We start from the raw sequence: 20917 nt of genomic DNA, 5'->3' as shown, positions 1-20917 counted from the left end.
GTCTCTAAAGCCTGTTGCCGTCGTGGATTCTTTGTCCTAGCAACATATTATTTATTTTGCTGTTTATTTATTCCTTTTCGACATTTTGAGTTTTGCAGTTGAACTCCTTCAGTTTTAAAAGTATTTAAATGATTCACAATCCACTAACTCTGATCAGCTCCAGCTCCTCATTTCCCCAACTCCCAGTCTTAAACTTGCCTTATCAGTCAAGCAGCCAGCCTTGCAAAATGGGCTCACAGAGGTCTCTCCTTGCTTGGAAAGCTTTTCATATCTAACTTTGCAAAACCAAAACACATCAGGGGCTAAAAAACCCGGATGCAGCTGTCCAAGCCCTTTCTTCCTCCTGTCCCCCTGGATTCTGATCATCTCACTTGTGATGTTTTCTAGACACATACAGCCAGTCTGCCCCTAGCTCCTCAGTAACTTGCATCCAGCTCATTGCCACTGGAAGGGGATTACTGCAGACAGCAATAAACAGATTCACATTAAAACAGGCCAGCTGCCATAGTCCCTAAATCATATCCTTTCTCAGGAATCACAACCATAAAGTAAACATCTCTAATATTTGTATGAGTGATAGGGTTTCCCAACAACCCTTAGAATTCATGGGGAAGTCACGTGCCTACCATCGCACACTTATGGCTGGCAAGTGGGCCAGCAACCACTACAGAGAAGTGACACTCAGCAGTTTCTGCTCTTCGCTGTTGAAATGGGTGAAGCTGCAGTGAATTCAATGCACTTCATTGATGCTGTCCTTCGTGGCATGAGGCATCACTCCTGCTCAGGGAGAGGAAGACCTCCACAGTCTGCAGACGCAGGTTACTGCCAGGGGAACCAGAGTGCCTGGTCCCTGCAGAGCAGATGGTCTCAGGACTGTCTGTTAAGGAAGGTTAGAGAGATACTCCTCTTCACTGAGCCACTTCAGCAGGGAGAAGCTGCTCAAGCTAAGGCAGGTGGGGTGGCCCTTCACAATTGTCCTCTTTTTGCTTCAGGGTTGACACAGCTCCCTTAGTGGTGTAGTCCTCAAAGAAGTGTGCCCCATCTCCACTTTCTGTAAATGACATCACGAAGCTCATACAGAGCTCCTGCCACTTACAGGCTGGATCCCAGAGATCTCACTGCAGAGGGTTAGTCTGAAATTTCAGGCAAGTGATGATGAAAAAGAGAATTACCATGGGCCCTGGCTGCTATTAACAAGATTCATAGGAGGGCACTTGGAGACTGCTGAAGGTGACTTCCCTGACGTGCTCCCTTCACCTAGAGCTGGTTAATAGAGGTTAATATCCCTTGGCAGAGCTCAGTATATCCAGACTTTTTTCCTTTAAAGGAGAAAAATAAATCAAATGCAAATGAAGTGTAACCACTCTTGTCATCTGTTCCTGTGAATGGAATATAATGTAATAATGTTCCTGTGAAGGAACTCAGGGATATAAAGTGTGTCCTGTGGCGTCAGATCATTGAGCAGCATGACAACATATCTGAGTAACCAAAAGAAACTAACACAATCTACAAACTTGAATGGGTCTAAGAGTCAAAACATTTTCAGTATTTTCCTGTGCCCTTACCCCATGTCCCTTCTTTATCCCGCATGTTCTTCTGAGCATGTGCCATGAGACAAAAAACCCAAAAATTATCTTCCTAGATCCACTGCATGTCCCTAGGTGAGCTTGGGCAGGACATTTATTGCCCTATTTTCTTCCATTCCCGGGGCACAGAATGGAAAAAATACTGTTTACTCACTTCACAGGAGTGCAACCATGGCCAGTGAATTAACTCGTGAATACAAGGTGCAAGACCCTGTCTTTGCCCATGCTGCAGAGCTCTCTGGAAGAGGAACCCTATCATACTCAGCTCCCAAGGGGGTGTTCAAATATGTTTTCTGGATACCTACTCCCAGGGAAGGCTGAGGACATAGCAGCACAAGTGTTATCAGCACAATTCAGGATCATCAAGTGCAAGCTAGAAGCATTGACAGAAAGCATGCATGTCATGGGACTTGATGGGCATAAATCTCCTAAGGGCCTTCTTTTCATGTTGCAGAATAAACACGGCCAGGAGGTACTTGGGAATGTTGAGAAGAGGGGTTGGCTGGAACAGGATCCACCTTCTATCTCTACACTTTCATGCTCAGGTCCAAAGGATGAGTTTCACAACAGAATCCAGCAATTTGCAGGGAAACAAAAGAAGAAAGGTATAGCTTGAAAGCACTACATTTCCTTTCTTCTTTTACTGCCCGGAACATTCTACTTATTTTGTTTCCAGAGACTGTTTCGGAAATTGCTGGGAAAAAGAGCAAGAGTTTTAAGAGCGAGAGAGAGCAGATGTATTCTTTTATGTGACACATATGAATAATTTAATTTGTTGCCATGAATAGCTTGGGTTTCTCTAAATAAGCCATCTATCTAGGGGTTAGAAGGGAAACTAGCAGTAATATGGAGTAATATAGGAGTGTAGTATGACAAATTATATTTCTGGATAAAAGATGGCACTGTATTTATACATGAACTCTAAGAGAAGAGTATTTCAGCTTGTAACTCATATTTCACTGTCGCCACATTGGACAAGTCGTCTATCTATTTACTTGTGGCATAAAGAACTCATAAGATATTTATAAGTGATCCAGAGATACCTAAATAGGGAATCATTTGATTTCAGAGATAGGCACCAAAGAGAGCAGTTTAAAGCCCTGACAGAATGTGCAGCCTTCTGCTTTCATGCTTGGTAATTGCTGGAGCAAAGCAGGGCTGTATATGTTAATGAGATCTGCTCCAGAAATGTTTTTTCCCTCCTGACAATTATGATTTTCTTAGGCAGACTGAATAACATTACACCAGGACCAGGACCTGAGAAACACTCCTAGTAAAAAAAACTCCAATAAGTAAGTTAAATGTGCCCACATTGTTGCAGCAATGTGTAGGACCCTTAGAATGTCTCCTGCTACATCTCCCAAGTTCTTTGGAGTCCCCAGGCTTGGGGAAGGGAAGAAGGAGTCTCCTTCTAGGCAACTTGTCAGTGACATGGTGAGCTGGATACACTCATCCTGAAGAGGGTCACAGGTAACAGAGCAGCAACTCCTGCAACTTATCTGGATCAACTCTTCAAACCAAAACCAAATCACTGTCATTCAAACCAGTTGGGTTTTTCAGAACCTTTCTCTACTGCAAAGTTTTGTGTAAGAGAACAGCAACCTTTCTGGTTATCAAGAGCCCCACTCTCTTCAAAAAACAAAATCCTGGTAGAAATAGTCTGGCTAGCAATAATATTTTCTGCATGTGTCCCTCCTGAAAAGATTGCATGGAGGGAGTCACTACAAAGCGATGAGTTCAATTTTTTGGCATTTCTAAGAAACTAAATATCCATCCTGAAAGACCCTAGGCAGGCACTCCGCTATTAGACAGGCAGTGCCACGGAGATATGGGGGAAAAGAAATGACTCACAACGCCATGGTTGTTCTGTCTTCCAGAAGGCATTTTACTGAGATGTCCAAGTTGGGAATCCACACTGACACATGGAGAACAGGAGGTAGCCCTCAGTTTTCAACAGACAACAGCTCTTCTGCACAAAGCTCCCCTATTTGTTAGAGTTGCCAAAAAGGGGCTGTTTTTACAGTTTTCTCCCAGAAAGAAGTGACAAAGCAAATACGTTACAATAAAAAACCCTTACAAGAACTGAGCCCTAAACTGCTCTTACCCTACGCAGCTCTCATGCCTTGATGAGCTGTGGCATGACAGTCAATGCAGCACGATATGCAGCAACGTCTGCATCCTCAAGAGTAGAATCAAATCCTTTAAGGCTCTCACTGTGGTGAAGCAAATCTTGCACCTCTGCTATATCACGTCTCCCATTGCTCCCCTTCTAACTTCTGCTCTCAGTCCTGGTATTAACCCTTTCCACTCCACTTTGAGTCTGTTAGTAACTTTAAAAAGTATTTGCTTCTTTTCAGCAATTGACGGGGAAAAAAATTTTACTAGTGGGACACACTTGTGCTGTGTGATTCAGGTGCTGTTTTTCTCATTTGGACATATAAGCAAATTTTTATGTAGTGAACCATCTGGCATGGTTCACTCCCCTGTTCAGTGTCTGCTGTCCTTAAATACTTTTATTCCATTCCTGGAGTCTCAACACATGAAGTTGGGTCTCTAAAGAACCTCTGTATTAGCCAAGCCCAGGAGGCCCTCATGCATCTGGCCACAATGATACCACATGTGAACCAGAGGAGCACAACACAGCAGTCACCTTTTCTGCTGGTCTTGTGCTGCCAAATGCATCTCTCCTCTCCTACCCATCTTTCTGCATGACCAGTTGCATCTGCAGAATTTGGACCTTCCTGGAATGGAAGTTACTCCTCATGCTGAGATTCCTTGTGCTGAGCGCAGCATGTTGATCATTTGGATTTGGTTCACAGAAAAGTGTGAAAATCACAGTGCTGTACAGGGTTGGCCAAGTAGCACAGTAATGAAGATGTATACTGGGCTCAAAGCAGAGGCTTCTAGCAATGCACGTGGTTTCAGCTAACCAGGTTCCTACCCAAATCTTGCCTTGTTTTCTCCTCCCTTGCTCTATTCTCCTAGTGGAGAAGAAACCTTGATAGAAAGGAAGATGCATGGGTGGTGTGTACTTTGTGAATGTCTTCCTCTTCTCAGCACTTTGTATATGTAGGTCAGGATGGTTGTCCATACACCTCTCTGTTTATTAGAGCAGTAACATCCCAAAGGGTTAAGTGAGGGTGGGAATCCATGATGCCAGATGCAGTACATCCATTTAAGAAGTGACATGTATGATCTCAGAATGCTACAGTCCAGAGAAATAGGTCAGAAAGAAGAAGGAGCCCTGGAAAATGATGCACACACTGTCACAGCATGGTACCAAAATTTGCAAACACTGTCTCCTTTCTCCTCTTAAGATCTGAGACAGGGAAGGAAGTTCTACAGCTGGTTTTTTAAACACGAATGTTCTTTATGAAAAGCTGATCAGGCTCCTACAGCACTACTTTGAAGAGATTGAGGGTTCTATATTGCAAAGACACTTTAAAAATCCCACCAAGACAAGTATTTTTGGTAAAAACATTTTTCCTTATCCTGCTTAATTCCCCAGCCTTTTTTTAGCTTGTTCTCCAACAGCTGGCTAAGGAAGGAAGGTCTTGTTGATTTGGATTGAGAGGAGGAAGACTTTTTTTTACTGCCTAAATGCCAGGCCAGATGTGTCAATCACACCATTAGGCAATTACGTGTGCTGCAGTCACTTGTATTACTACTGCATGAGAGAAACTGGAGCAAAAAGACAGCAACTAGGGATTTTGTTTTGATTAAGAAAATTATACTTCCCACAGTCAATTCTGAAATGCTGTAGAAGGGTGTGATTCGAGCTAACACCTCACATGCCTCAGAGAGAAAACTTTTTGTCTCCCTGTGGAGGCATTGAATACTGCATTACTGGCACACACTGGGAAAAACACTTCTCTCTTCCATAGCCTGCCCCATTACTTTACAGTGAGCAATTAAGGAAGCACAGGAATCCAGAAGAAAACACTGTATTTGGATCTAATGAAGTGTTTCCCTCCCTCAGAAAAATATCTTTTATTTCAGAGACATGGGATTCATTGCAGCTTGAAACCCAAGGACTGCTGATTCTGTGTTCAGTCAGAGACAGAAATGTTATGTGTTTGAGCCAGCGTGAGAGACTGGATTCAAATCTCACTGGATTCTTTACTGGGTCAGAACAAACTGTGTATGTGGGGGGAAGGGGCATGAGAGCAATAATTCTCTATTGTTTAGTAATGTTCTATTGGTCTTTACAATGTAAGTTTCTGTTAAGGTAGTTGCAGAATAAGCAAATTTCTGAATGCTTTAGTTAAAGCAGCGGTAACATGAGTATCCAGGTTTTGGATAAGAGATGCTGAACAAAGGTGCTTTACAACCACCTGTAAATACGCTGCTCAATGGACGAGGTCAAGTAGAGTTCAAGCTTCAAAAGACCACCAGAGACCACTCAGGTTCCACCAGAAGACCCCTAGTGACCAAATAAGGACTTCCAAAGAACTTCTTAGAACTAATTAACATATGTATGAACTTCATAAGAGAAGTAGTGAATATGTAAGATATTTACTGAATATGTAAAACTGTGAGTAAATATTAGCTACGCTGAGTCAAGAAGGGACACACACATGACTAGAGGAGCGATCCTCCTGTGTGTTCAGTGCTGATAGTAAAAGAATGCCTGACCACTAATGCTCACAAATTGAGTCTTAGAGGTTTCTTGTTGTCGATTTACAGTAACAGGCCAGGTTGAAGCCCATATGGCAGGGCCGGACATGGCAACTCCAGCATGGAAGCCGCATGGCAGATCTGTCAATCAAAGGGCCTTCCTGTTAGCCCACCCATACCATCCCCCCTTGAGCCTCTGATTGCCTGCACCACCCCTCACTCTGGCCTGGAGGGCTCCGAGTGGGCAGTGAACCAGACCCTGGGAGGGGTGGCCAGAGTGCTCAGACCATATAAATACAAGGGCACGGAGTCTCCACTTCCTTTTTCTCTCTCTTCTGTGGCTGTCACCATGTGAAGGATTCTCGGCAGTAACTATTTCTCTCTTATTCTAATCTCTTTCTTTACTCCTTCTCTCTTCTTCTTTCTTTTTACTCATGTTTCTTCTCTTAATCTCTTTTCTTTCTTTACTTTTTCCTTAATCTCGTTTGGATAACTTAAAACTGACGGGTTGTATTTTACTAAGCTGGTGTGTGAGTTGGGTGGAATGCTTTATCTTGGTTGTAGTTGCCCTGTGAACCTTTTGCCAAAATGCCTATTTTCTCACCAAATTAAAAGAAATCTCTTGAGAAATCATATATTGCACTTTCTCTTTATGTGATCTCAAGATATTAAAGAACTAAAAGACTTTGCAATTTTGAGCATTAAATATAAGTAATACTCCCAGTAAAGCTTGAAGTTTCAGGACTTGAGTCTTACAGCCAGTATGTAAAACATTCTGCTCTTCTGCTCTATGCCCAGTTCAAGTTAGGTGAAGGGAAGAGAAGATGTTGGCCTGCTGAGTAATACAAGCTCCATGTGGGTGGACAGATGCTCCCAGCCCTGACCTTACACGTTTTTTAAGCACATGGGTCTTCTTCAGTTTCTGACCAGTCCATTCAGAGGCAGGAGGCAAATGCTGATCTCCATTAGGGCCAGTGGGAATTTTGCCATTGGTATCCACAGAGCTGGGACTTTACGCAACAAATAAAGATGAGTGATCATTCACTGTCTGGTTGGAGGAGAAAGTGATAGAGCAGACCCCATGCAGACTAGCTTACAAAGCAGCTGATCCCCTGCAGATCAGCTCTTGGAGGCTTAATCTCAAATATGCCCTCCTCCTCCCAGCCTTCCCCACATATCCCAAATGACATCTGACCTCTAGCTCCTGGAAATCCTCTTCTTCCTCAACATCATAGGAGAGGGTGTGAATCTTGATGTCATCTGCTGACAGATCGATGAACTTGCTGTCTGGGTACTCCAGGCTGTCTTTGGTGGGAGAGCGGTCCTCGATGAAGGTAGTTTCACAGCACTCCGAGCTAATGCTCTCACCCCACGAGCGCAGCACATTCTCAGAGTAAAGGATGATGTTGGGCCGGTAGTGAGACTCCACTGTCTGCTGCAGCATGTTGGGGTCCAGGAGCTGATGCACAGGGTCATTCCTGCCGTTCTCCAGGCAGCTTGGAGAGGATAGGCTGCCCACTTGGTGACTCTGGTACTGTGGAGTCGAGTACACAGAGACCAGACCATCTCCACTCTCTGCCATTAAGTTCCTTGTATTAATTAAACCATTCCTTTTCCCAGCTTCAGTGATCTTATTGTGCATTAGCATGCTGTTCTGCTCAACCAAGCCATCCATACTAGGAAGTGTCTGAGGCAGTGGGACAGGTGGCCTTTATTTTGTTGTACCTTAGAGACAGTTCACACTGGGGCAGTGGCTCCCATTTTCCTGATGAAGAAAGGAAACCGACACCAAGGTGAGGACAAAGGCAATGAATAACATATCACGGCACTCAAATCAGCTCATCTTTCATATGATCTCAAGAGGAAATAATGCCCCACATATGTGCACACCCTGACCTAGTTCTTAGTTCTTCCCATATATGCCCACTTGGAGAGCGATAAGAAATGGCAAAAAAGACCAAAAAGAAAAAAACAACCCACAAACTCAAACAAACAAAGAACCCCCCAAAAAATAAAAGAACTGTTTTTTGTTCTCAGAAATCTGCAATTGCAAAGGGCAGGCAGCTGGTGTGTTCAGCTGTCAGTGCCTGCAGCCACCCTTCACCCTTGGCAAGTGCTTCACTACCCTTTGGAAACCCATCCTAAGAAAAATAAGCAGGAAGTGTTCTTAAAAATCAACAAAAAAAGCACCCAGGGAAGGTGAGATCAGATCTGACCCAGAGGAACTAAAAAAAATATCCAGAACTCCTCTGGACAGGGTCTGAAATCCCCTGATTTGCTCTGAGTGCCCTACTTCTTCCAACTCCTCCGAGGCTGTTCAGGGCAACAGACTGAAGGGCTGAGATGGGGCTTGTCAGTGTGACCAACCCCATATAAATGCACCTAGAAAGCCTGAATGCACAGTCACCTGAGGTCCAGGAACTGGTTGCCTCCTTTTGCACAGGAACAAAAGCTCTCACCTGACCACCAGTCTGCCTCTGTATTGTGTGGGCTGCACTAAGGCATGAGAAATCAGAGGAACAGATCAGAAGGCTAAAAAATACCTTTTTTCTAGGCCAAACACTTTCTCACCAGGATGCTAGTTTTTGCTAGTTTTCCTCAGATGTAGCCAAAGGAAAATGCTTTTTGAAATACAGATATATCTGCCACAGCAACAGTAAGTTCAGGGGTTTGTTTCTGTGCCTGACCACAGAAACAACAGAAATGCTCCTGGCTTCAAAGAGCTTCATACTAGATCCTCTAAGGCCAAATTAGTAAAGTAGGATTACCTATCCCCAGTGTGCTGTCTGGAGGAAACCAAGAATGACACATACAAACACACATACCTATGTATTATTTTTACTTGATGCATTCTCTCTATTTCCCTTTTATATCAGACAGCCTCTAACAGAGAAATGTCTAGGAAAAGCTTAATTTTATTTTCTCTAAATAACTCCTGACTTCAAATATCTACAATCTCCCTTTTGGATGCAAGAGATATTTAAACATTCAAAGAGCTGGTCTTCTGTTCTAACACTACCAATGAAGCAAGAAACATGTTTAACATACAAGAGAGCTCAACTCAGTATGCTCACATGTTTACACTCGCAGCGTTTGGTTTAACATGCAGAAAACCCATTTTATTGTGTTGTGAAATAGTTAGTGCTTCTCCTAAGTGAACCACCAAGAAGGCTACACAAGAGAAAATACACCATGGTGGGATCTTGTGGAATTTACACTACACATGTCTCAGCCTGAAACCTGGGGAACCTGTGAGCAAAATTAAACCAATTTGCAGATGAGCTTGGAAGCTTGGTTTCACCAAAGGATTAGTCCAAAACCCCTCAATTCATTTGCATCAGATAAAACTGAGAGCAGGTGCCCTGCCTCTCCAAAGAAAACTCATTTCCATATGCAACCATGCTTGTGCTAAATGAATATAGGACCATGCCCTCCTCCTACTCCCAGTGGGGTAGCATCAGCCCATGTCAGCACAGAAGTACTGGTGTGAGGTGGAGCTGCTTTTGGAAGAAGTAAGTGAAATTCAGCAGACAAGAGTGGGTGGGGAGGCCAATGTGCCGACATCGGCCTTAGGACTGGTTCTTGCAGAACAAGAACCTTCCATCCACTGCTCCCCACTGAGTGCTGGCAACTGGTATGATCTCCTGTGGGCTGTTTCAGAGATTATGTGGGACCAGCCACAACCTCAGTTGGGGAACACTTGCTGCTTTACCCAGCTAGGTATATAATCCAGGTACCAGGATCATTCTGCTGTGCCTCCCATAGCTTGCCCACAAACTTTCCACTTCTTCCTCCAACCTCTCCCAAAAAGCCAAAATGAAAGTACATCACCACTGCCAGAAGCTGAGAAAAAGTCCACAGCTAAAGAGTAAGTTCTCAGATTTTGCTCAGTTCCCCCGAGCTGGGTTTGGAAGATGTAAAAGACTTCCTGATGTGCGACATCAACAACCAACTCTGCTGAACCCAGAGAGACTTCACCCAAAACTGCAAACCATCTCACAGGCATTCTTAGCTCTGCCATTTGTCCAAGCAAACTGAAACGGTTAGCAGGAGTATGCCACAGATGCAGTAGAAATTGGAAAAAGATGCACAAATCAACAAGTCCCCTTCCACAAAAATGTATGAAGAGGTCAACAGTTTGCCAATGCATCAATGGCTGCAGCAAAGCCTGGGCCATAGGGGACAATGCTTTAGTATGCCAAAGTGACCTTTTGCCCTTCCAAGTAAACTACAGGGAATTTCATAAGGCAATGCAACTAACTCACACTGGGAAAATTAGGAATTCATGCATTAGTGATAGCTAAAGGTTTCACTGCTAACAGTGGAAGTAAAAAGACCTCCATGCTATTTTAGTCTTACCAATACGCAGCAAATCCAGGAGCACTTCAGAATGTTACTGGGATGTCGGTGTCACTGTCACAGGACTGCCCCATACCATCCCTTGCTCTTTAATGATCATCAGCTTATATGATGCAGGAGCCAAGTCCCCCGTTAAAAGGAGGCTCAAGACTCAACATTGTTACAAAGGTGATTTTGCTCCAAAGCATTTGGAGTTACTACAGACAAGACTCTGAAGAAGACCTAAACCAGGACTGCTCATGACACTCTATGGATATCTCTATCATCCCAAGAAACTGAGAACCACTACGTTACAGGCTTATACATCCTCCCTAATCACCCACACCAGCAAAGTGTCAGCAAACCATCTCATAGCCTGGCTTCAACCTGTGCCCTCTCCAGACAACACCTATGCTGCAGTAAATAAGTTCCATGCCTAATCTGAGAAGCCCAAAGAGGAAAACTACCCTGTTTTGGCAGGTAAGAGAATTGAGCAGCATGAACACAATTGGTGTGGGAACATTCAGCCTATGGACAACAGAATGTATCCTGGCATCCTTCACTTTACTAGACAGGATAGCGTTCCTCAGTCCTACCATGGATCTATCTGCCAGCTGCTTACCTGCTGTGCATTTAAACCAGTCTTGTAAACTAATCTTGCAGATTCTAAGTGACACCTTCCCCTAGGGATGGGGGAGAAGGAGAAGAAAATACCCAAAATTAAGCAAGGACAAGACAGGGAGATCCTTCCCCCACAGAGCTCATCCAATAATAGGGATAATGCATTGCTCAATACATCTTCCTCAGAGTCCCACATAGCAATGCAGCTAGCATGCCTCAGGGAAGGTCAGCAGAGAGATACATATGGCAGCATGCAATCAAGCAGAGTTATTTAATCCTAGAGCCATTTCAACCTGTAACTGGCTGGCTACTTCAGCTGAGCCTGACTCAATGTTCTCAGCCCCGCAAATGTACTGCTTAACAGTAAGAGGCTGATAAGTCTCTTATGCCTTTTGCTTATACTACCTTAACAGGGGGGAAAAAAAGGAAATAATAATTAATGATAACAATAATAATAGCAGTAATAATGAGGCATTGATTTTTCTTTTCTGGGTGAAATTCCTGAGTGGCTGGCCATTAGATTTAAATCAATAGCATCTTGATTTCCAGTGCATTTTGATGCATAGCGGAAACAAGGTCAATTGCTGTCTAGGGAAACTAAAAAACAGTTGAGGTACTGAGAAATTATTCATCAATGAAAAGGCAGGATTAAGAGTATTGTCAGTCTGTGAGACACTGGATTATTATATTAATTACTGGCCTGGACCAACTCAAGTGTGTGCATGGGGGGGAGGGGACAGGTCAAATTTCATGAAGGTGAAGTGGTGCCCTGGTCCACATCCCAGCCCCTTGAAGCCTCCTTTGCCACCCCCAGAGCAACTGTCAGTCACTGGCACACTTGGGAGCATTGTCCTACACCCTGTCCTGGAGCCCCAGTCTAGCCCCCATTTCACCTCAGGTGCAGACACCTGAGCATGTTTCTTGGGAGAAATTAACTGCAGATATGCAAGGTGCACAGGTCCAGTGGGCTCAGTCTCCCTTTGGAGTAATGATACCCCTATAAAATACAAGAGAGACCTCAGCTTAATACTAACCTTCACATGAGTGAAGCAGGTGAAATGAGTCCCTCAGGTTCAGCTGGAGGTGTGACACATGGTCATGAGTGATGCTTAGGGGCAAAAGACAGCAAGTGCTTCTGCAATGGCCCAGAGCCTGTGTCCTGCCTGCAGGGACTCTTTGGACATGGATTCAGTCACTACACTTTCACTAAGGGCTTTCTTTGACGTGACCTGGGCCAGGCTCACATGCCTGTGACTCACAGGCAGGTCCTAAAATTAAGATTGCTCCAATTTCCAGGTTAACTGCAGCCCAGAATCCCCAGATGGCAGTGTGCCTGAGCAGATAACCTCTAACAGACCACCTGAGGAAACTGGAGGATGCCTTCTCTGCAGGGCTCCAATACTCAGAAAAAAGCCACTCTCATTACCTAGGACTGCAGTGAGGTTTCGGAATGATGCTGACAAGAAAATGAAACTCACCAGAGCCCTCTCAATAAGAGAGTTGTTCAGTCTGCTCCAAGGTGCAGAGTTAATTTAACTGGTTTTATACAGGTTTCATCTGTCTGCACAGTTTCAATTTGTCCCAGAAATCAGTCACTGGTACTAAGGCTAACCAAAATAATTCTGCATTTTCAGACTTGAGGCTGAAATCAGAAGGGAAAACCAAGTTCCAACAGATAGTACATCAACCTTCAATCTAATGTTTACCTTGGGGATTAGAAATTTTTACCCAGGTCTCTAGTACTAAAAGTGAATCCAATAATTATTGTAAACTCTTTTCAATTTCTTGTGCTTCTTTCCCCCCCTTTTTTTATTTTAATAAGAAACGGCGACCAGTGCCAAGATATTTAGTCTGCAATGCTGTGGTTTATTAAGCTATCACTTGTGTTACAGCAGAGCCCAGCTACAGTAGCTGCAATGAGAGCTATGCTCTGCTGGGTGTTCTGCAGCCTCCTGCTCTGATGACAGTGGCTGACAAACTAATTAAGCAAAGGGTGTGAGACAGAGAAATGCCAGCAGTAGAGAGCACAAGGGGAGAACAGCTAAATGCTGTGCCCCAGGTTCTGGCAGACAAGGAGCAGAAGCCAGCTCTGTTACTGCCCACCATCCCAAAACTCCTTTGTTCTCCTGTGACCTGGCAGGATGCTATTTTCCTCCTCTTTCCATGGGACTTTACACAGCTCAAGCACAGCCTAAGGGTGTTTCAGCCTTCTGGAGATCCTTTTTACGTACCCAAAGTTCCTGTGTGAACAAGCAATTCAGGAACTCTGAATTCAGAAACCTTGAATTCTGAACAAGCAACTCAGTTGAAATACTAGGCTATGGCTGACAAGTCCCAGTCATCTTGTCATAACAGATCAGAAAGACACTCATCCAGCCAGACCAGGCATTACCAGCCCAACAGCCTGGTTTATTGGCAGGAGATGAAGGCAAGTCATGGTGATGCTGAAGGCAGAGTTCCTATCTGCTGTCAAGGCTTACGGATGTACCTGCTGCCATTTCCTGCAGATCATCAGCCAGGAGAAAAACGCCATATGCTTCTGCATGGGGGTCTTGGATATCAGGGGAAATCTTTTCCCCATGAAGACAGTCAAGGATGGGAAAAGGCTGCCCAGGGAGGCTCTGCAGTCTCCATCCTTGGAGATTTCCAAGATCCACTGAGCAACATGGTGTGACCCCATTGCTGATCCTGCTTTGCGCATGAAATAGAACTAGAGACCTCCTGAGGTTCCTTCAACTCAATTATCCTATGATACAAATCCCTCTGATCCTTACAGATTCCCACCTGTCGCCCATGCTCCCAAAAAGACATTCACTGCTCCCACGTCCCTCTGCTAATCCCTCAGTGATTCTAAATCTAACACTGCATGGCAAGAAGTGGCAATAACGACCCTTCACAGGGCTGTGCCACCACCAGAAACTAATTCAGCCTCATGACTATCAGATTCAACAAAATGCCCTTGGGTTTGATGCTGGTTCTCCCACTGCCAGGACAGAGAAAGAAGAGGGGAGAAAGCTTTCTTGAGGAGCAGGCAAGTCAAATGGTGAGTGCTGCAGCCTGAAAAAAAACACATCAAGAGAGGTCTGGGGGTTGCAGATTTCCTGGCACAAGCTCTCATGTAAGAGGGAGTTTTTAATACCCAATGCAATAGGCTTCAGCAGGGTTTGAGGTATTTCAGACATTTGGAAACTGCAACAACAAACATGGACCTTTGCATGAGAGAAATCACAGGCAATAAATGGATCTGGAGAGCTGATTACAAAGTGAAATATTTAACAAAATGAAGGAAAAAATATTTCCCACTTGTATTTGTCTTCTTTGATTTAGCTGGGCTCATTAAACTAGGTTTTGTTTTAAGGGAACACTATATTTCAGCAGCTGAAATTCCTTTTGCCCTATTAAGTAAACTACAGGGAATTTCATAAGGCAATGCAACTAACTCGCACTGGGAAAATTAAGAATTCATGCATTAGTGATAGCCAAAGGTTTCATTGCTAACAGTGGAAGTAAAAAGACCTCCATGCTATTTCAGTATTACCAATATGCAGCAAATCCTCTGTGAAATGTGGGCCTGTCCTTCCCTGAAGAGGAGGAACTTGGAGTACAGTGAAACACCCAAGGTCATGTTGAACAGAGTAGCAGAACTGGAAATAAAATCCAGGTCTCTTGATTGTCTGTCCAGAGATATATTTAAATGTGGAAACAATTACCATATGCGTATTAGATCTGCCTGAATAATTGATTGCTTAATTCAGTAGCTTAACCAAAGAACAGAGTGGGGGAGAAAAGAGGAATTACCTTGCATTGACCTAAAACATAAAATGTTATCCCTGCAACAAAATATTTCCTTTTGAGCAGATGGAAGCATCTTGTCTGAGCCAAAATGTAATGTTTTATTTATTTTTATTTGAACAAACTGGTTTTTAATTCAAGTTATCTCTAATTAAAAAAAAAAAAGACATTCAGGCTTTTCTAGCAATCTTCCTTCCTGACTTAATTTTGTCAGCCTTGACTCTTTGTGGAGTTCAGTCTGAATTCACAACTTTCTTCATTCAATGACAAAACTGCACTTTCCAGATAATGAATAACTGACCTGACTAACAGCACCTTGCTCTGATGTAAACAACCCTGCCTATTGTGGAAGGCACAGTGTAAAAACACCATGACACCTGTACAACTTATGGTAATTACTTTGTGAAGTGAAAGCAGTCAAAAAATCAGGCTCTGTGCATTTTTAAGCACGGTTCTCTTGTGTCTTCTCCTTCTGTCCTGACTGCAAGTATGTACCCTCGCCTCTGAGACTGGCTATCTAGTAGCACACAGAGCAAAGGATGCCACCACACCAGTTTGGATCACTGCATTCAGAGGCTCCCCAATACTGCAAAAGGGGATCACTTGACAACCCCAAATGTATCCAGCCTCACCTGTGAGCTCCCCTCATCCATTTCGAACAGGGGAGATTGAGTCATGAGGAGAGATTCTTGCTTTAAGACATATTTCTCCTAATAGAAGGCTAAGCTGACATTTCTTCTCCCTCCCTCCATCCAAAAAGCTTTTCAATAAAACTCTGTGATTATGCCCAGTGCTATAAAACTAACCTTCACAATATAATAAATAGACGCATAGTGAAATACCCTTCAGCACTGTGGTCAGGCTGAAGGCTGCCAACCTGAAGAGCAGAAAATTGTGCTGTCTTTCACTTTCAAAGCAAGTGAATATAGCTGTTTTCTGGGGTGTATAATTGTATCCCTAATTGTTCAGAGGGCCCTCATTGAGAAAAGCTTCTGAAATGAGTACCACGACTCTCCTGCATGGAGTGAAAAGCACTCATAGCCTCTGCCCAAGAGCTGCTCTGGCTTTTGGGAAAAGCTTGACTCAGACACACACTTATCATGCCACGTTTTGGGCCAGAACAATCGATCTTATGGATTTAACCATGACCCACGTTTTGCAGAGTGAAGACTGATGCACAGTTGAACTGTGTGTTCCATTGAGTGTTTACGTGATGGACAAGCTTCATGCTTAGGCGAAAAGATACAGTCTCAGTCCTCTTGGTCTCTATGCATAGTCTGGATAGTTTCTGAGGGTGAATCTAAATTTAAATGTCTGGGAAAGGCTAAGTTATCACCAAAACCCTCTGCCTAATTTTAGTGGTGACTTGTGTTGCAACAGAATTTAAATTCTTCAGCTTAGAAGAAGCTACCTGATGCTCTGCCCTGTAGAAAGCCACAGCAAGGCAAAGTCCCTGCTGCACAAAGTAGAGCTTCTAAAAGAATCACAAGAGTCTCTCCCAGGAATACCAACATCACAGTATCACCTGGCCCTCTTGATCTGCCTGTTGGCTGACTCCAGTGCCTCCCCTTTGACCTAAAATCCCTGTTTAACTGTGTTTGTGACCAGGCTGGCCCACACACAGGAACATCCAAATGTGGATCCGGGACTGACCCTACTAACTCACATAAGTCTCATTCCTGATGGGCAGCCAAGCCCCCAGAGTACCTGATTCTTGCACGCACCTTGCTTATCTGGCTCTGCTTGCATTCCCACATTGCATGCAGGAAGCAAAGAAGTACAAGATACCTGCCTTGCACTTCTGCATGTAACCTACCAATGCTGTGCTCTAGGCTGGGACTTTAGATATTCCTGAAGCATGAATGATAACTAAAGAGATGACAGAACAGGAAGACAGCCTGGTGGTGCAGACTTGGTGCAAAATGAAGGTGTCTGTACTTCCTGCCCCAAACAAAGCACCCTAGGGTTGTAAGTCACTTTGCTTGAAAAATGCTTCTGTGATACTGTAAAATTGCGAGTGCCAGTTCATCAGGGCAAGGATGATTAAATAAAGCAGCCACTCCTGGGGCAACAAAATCAGCTGTGCTTCATCAGGCTCTAGAAGAACTGCAGAGCTAGGAATATGCTGTGGGACAAAACCTTTACAGAATAAGTGATTTAGCCATGGCGAGACTGGTAGCTGGAGGCAGACAGGGCAGGCAGGAAAACACTGAGTAGTAGCATCAGTGGGCATAAAAGTGACCTTTACAGACCTTTCTTAATCCTGTACTCACCCCTCCCTGCGGAAACCAGAAGGGATATGAATAAGGGGGTGCATTAGACTCAGGGCATTGCCAGAACAAGACAAAAAATCCTATCACCTCTTGCCTCTGGGAGGAGAAGGAACATAGGACCCTGGAGATTTTTATATGGGAGGCACAGACATTAGTCTGGCAGAATATCCACAACACCAACATTGTCTCCATGATCTTGCAAGCTACATGGAGTTGGAAGAAGAAAGATTGTTTTGTTGCAAAGAGCACAAGAATGGGGGCTGGAAGGTAGGTGGGTGGGTGGGTGATGCGGGGACACCACGTGCTGGGAGAGGACTGGATAAGACAATGCATGTAGCAGGGAGCTGCTGTGGGGTATGTCCTCAAGAAGCACATCAGTCTTGTAGGGCCTGACACCAGGCTGGATGTCTCAAGGAATCTGGGAAAGTCAAGTCCCTCCTAAAGGAGCTGAACTCTTTGATTATGCCCCACCTCTGGCAGTTTTCAATGTCAGATTGGATGTGGCCCTGAGCAACCTGATCGAGTGGAAGGTGTCCCCACCCATGGCAGGGGGCTTGGAAATAGATGATCTTAAGGTCCCTTCCAATCCAATGACATCTATGATTGTCTTCCAAGGAAATTATCCATTTGCAAACAGCACTTCAAATCTCTTAGTTCTTTCTGGGGATTTTTAACGAGTCTAATCACTCAGTCAAAGCACATAAATTCCTGTTAGAATTATGCCAACTTGATGTGAACAGTCAGTTCAATCTTCTTGTGCCCCAGTGAACTAAAGAGCATAAGGACAAAAATACTTTACAGCATGGATTTGGATGGTTGGTAAATGAGGGAACTTTACACATTAAGGTTTTATATAGATACACACACACAGATAAACTTCTATAGGGATGCCATATATAAAACTGGGAGTGCTAAAGGCATGCATGGACTCACACCTCTCATGTACTGCACCACTACTTCAAAACATCTTTGCTAGTCCAATGAAAATAACCAGTTTGTCACTCTTTTCACTTTATGATACCAAATACAAAGCACAAAATCTTTTGATTCTTAGTTGCTACAGGTTAGACTAGCTCCACCTAAATCCTCAAGGTCACAGGCATTTACATGTGAAGAGGAGAATTTTGCTGTGATCCCATTACTCAAAAGTAGTTTCCAACTTTTACTAGAGAAAGAATATTGAGAAACAATTGATTTGATAGCCAGAGGATATATATTCAGACATGAACAGCTATGCTCACACACTTAAGACACTATTCACATTTGTCAAAGCAAAGCCACTGAACAAACAGAGTATTTTCCTCCTGTACACACCTCTGCAGTTCTTTTCCATTTGCACCATACAAACAATAACCTGTAAAAATTCATCTTCAAAGTGAAGAAAACGAAATTTGGAAATCCCAATATGCAGTCTGCAATCTTAATAACCACACAGGCAGTATTAAAAAACTCTCCTGGAAGCAATAACAGCTGGCTGCAGATACAAATTTACACTAGAGAGAAAGATAAAAAACCTTATCCAACTATGTTGCACCTTTTCTCTAATACTATCCTCAGAAGCAAAAGCATTTTAAATCCTGAGAGCAGCCTTCATCAAGTTAAATGTGTTGTGGTGGTGCCTGTATACACTACATACTTTATTACATCTTCATTTGTACAAGGAAGAACCTTCCCGTGCATGTGAGATTTATTCCAGAGCATACAGCACCAGTGGTGTGAGATGTCTGCTTGCCCACTTAATAAAAGGAGACTTCATTTAATTCCTACAAATGCATTTATCCTACATGCACTCTGGCATGACCTGTAGTTACCAAACTGCTAATAAAATGTCAGCTTATCCTGTAAAATCAGAAATGCCTTATTCTTAGGAGTGAGGTAATTTTAAATTAATATGGAGCATCTATATGCAGCTCCTTTGAAGATGATAGCTCATTAACTATAATTAAGAGTAAATAATTTAAATGCATGAATGTAAAAAAGTGCATTCTCTGTTCTGACTGCGTTTTATAATACAAAAAAATCCCCCTGTAAGTATCAGTTAATGCATCATCTTGAGTTTAAGAATATCAAAGCACCTTTTAATTTTTGTTAATGCTCTGTTTACGCTGGAGTAATGTCTAATTAATTGTAATTGGAATATTTAATCTCCCTGGAAAGTTCAGATTTTTTTATCTTCTTTCTCTTTCATTACACACTGAGACTACAGTCTCCCTCCAGTGATTTTGAATGCGCAGTTCAACAGATTGCTCTCCGAAGCAACTCCTGCGACTAGGTAGCTCCATGTTCTTAGCGGGGGTCAAACCCCATCACCATTGCCAGTCCCATACAGACCCTTGCACCTCTTCTCTTGCAGCTCACTCTTGATCAGCAAGCACTACCAGTCCTTTTCCAGGAAGGCTTGCACTCTGAATTGCCAGTTCCAGAAAGATTTCAATGCATTTACCAGGCTCTTCCTACTGAAGGGCTGACCCCCTTGCGGGATGCTTTAGTGATACCCGATCCAGAAGGATGGTGCAGGCATGAGGGACTTACCCAAGGTCAACCCCTCTCTGCCACCGAATAGCAGGGACCACTGCTGTCTCCTTGCCTCAACCATCCCTCTCTCTCCAACTTATCTATCACTGCTCGCAAAGTAGAGAATGGGAAGGAAAAGAAATTCAGTCTGGCGCCTCTGGAGCAGGATCGTGAGGGAACCGGTCAGCTGTGGCTGCCAAGAGCCCAGCATCTCTGCCGCCTGCCCCCCGGCTCTACGCCGCAGCCCGCACGGGGCCGCGCACCCCCGCATCTCCCCCTTCCTGGGCCAGACACTGCCCTGGGCTGGCAGGGTGTCCGGGAGCTGGGAGGGAAAGATGCTCTGCCACAGTGCGCTGTAGGGGATTCCTCATGGGGAAGAGGAGGGACGGGAAAAGGAGGACCCCACGCACACTCTCCTATCCAGTGCTCCCAACCCACACCTCGCCATGGCACTGGAAAAGCCTTGTCCCTCCCCAGTACCCCAGCGGGCAGGGCAGATTATGCTAATTTCGACTCTCACCGGAGCATCGGAGAAGCTCCTCTGCGGGCGGTGCCCCGCCGCCCGGTGAGGGAAGGCTCTCTCCAGTCCCCGCGCTCCCCGGGGCTCCCGCCGGCGACTCTGCCGCGGCGGCTGCGGGCGCCGCGGTGCTCCCGCCTCTGCTCCGTGCCCGGCGGCGCCGCTCCGGAGTATGCGGCGCGGGGAGGGGGAGGGGGTTTAGTGTTTCCCTTCCCGGAGGGAATAGGACAGGATGGGATGGGATGAGGGGTGGTCACTCACCTCCCTGCAAGGTGACCCGCAGCGCGGTCTTCCTACTGTGGGCTGCCGGAGAGGCGTTGTAGCTCCGGGCCGGCGGTGGCTCATAGCCCGGCCGCGCCGCCCGCCGGCATCCTGGCTGCGGGGGCGGCGGCGACAGGGGGTGGCGGGGGAGCGGGACCGGCACCGCGACCGGCACCTGGACCGGCACCGGGAAAGGGCGGTCGGCCGGCGGGGCTGCGCTGCCTGCACCGACTAGCTGTACTGTGCGCTCAACTCGCGGGGAAGAGGAGGAGGAGCAGGAGGAGGCGGAGGAGGGAGGGAGAAGGAGAGAGGCAGGAGAACCAGCCCTGCGTGGCAGCGCGTCCAACTTTCCTTATGCAGCAGGAACAGCCTCCATACCCTGGTGTGTAGCCCCCATC

General features: G+C 44.9%; 1 protein-coding gene across 1 annotated transcript in view; it reads right to left on the bottom strand.

Annotated features, from left to right (window-relative positions):
- The window catches only part of SYNDIG1 (synapse differentiation inducing 1), a 73116-nt gene extending 52465 nt beyond the window's left edge, over window positions 1-20651 (bottom strand). The window contains exons 1-2 of the mRNA XM_051793054.1: window positions 20520-20651; window positions 7399-7968 (exon numbers count right to left, since the gene is read on the bottom strand). Coding sequence (XP_051649014.1) covers window positions 7399-7878 — 480 coding nt within the window. The 5' untranslated portion in view covers window positions 7879-7968; window positions 20520-20651. The remainder of the gene's footprint in view (window positions 1-7398; window positions 7969-20519) is intronic.
- Window positions 20652-20917: the final 266 nt, after the last annotated feature.

The sequence above is a fragment of the Manacus candei genome, unplaced genomic scaffold (assembly GCF_025592945.1).
Source record: "Manacus candei isolate 608988 ecotype Guabito, Panama unplaced genomic scaffold, ASM2559294v1 h1tg000035l, whole genome shotgun sequence".
Taxonomy (NCBI): Eukaryota; Metazoa; Chordata; class Aves; order Passeriformes; family Pipridae; genus Manacus; species Manacus candei.
Note: the sequence above shows the minus strand (reverse complement) of the source record. Positions and strands in the feature narration are given on the sequence as shown.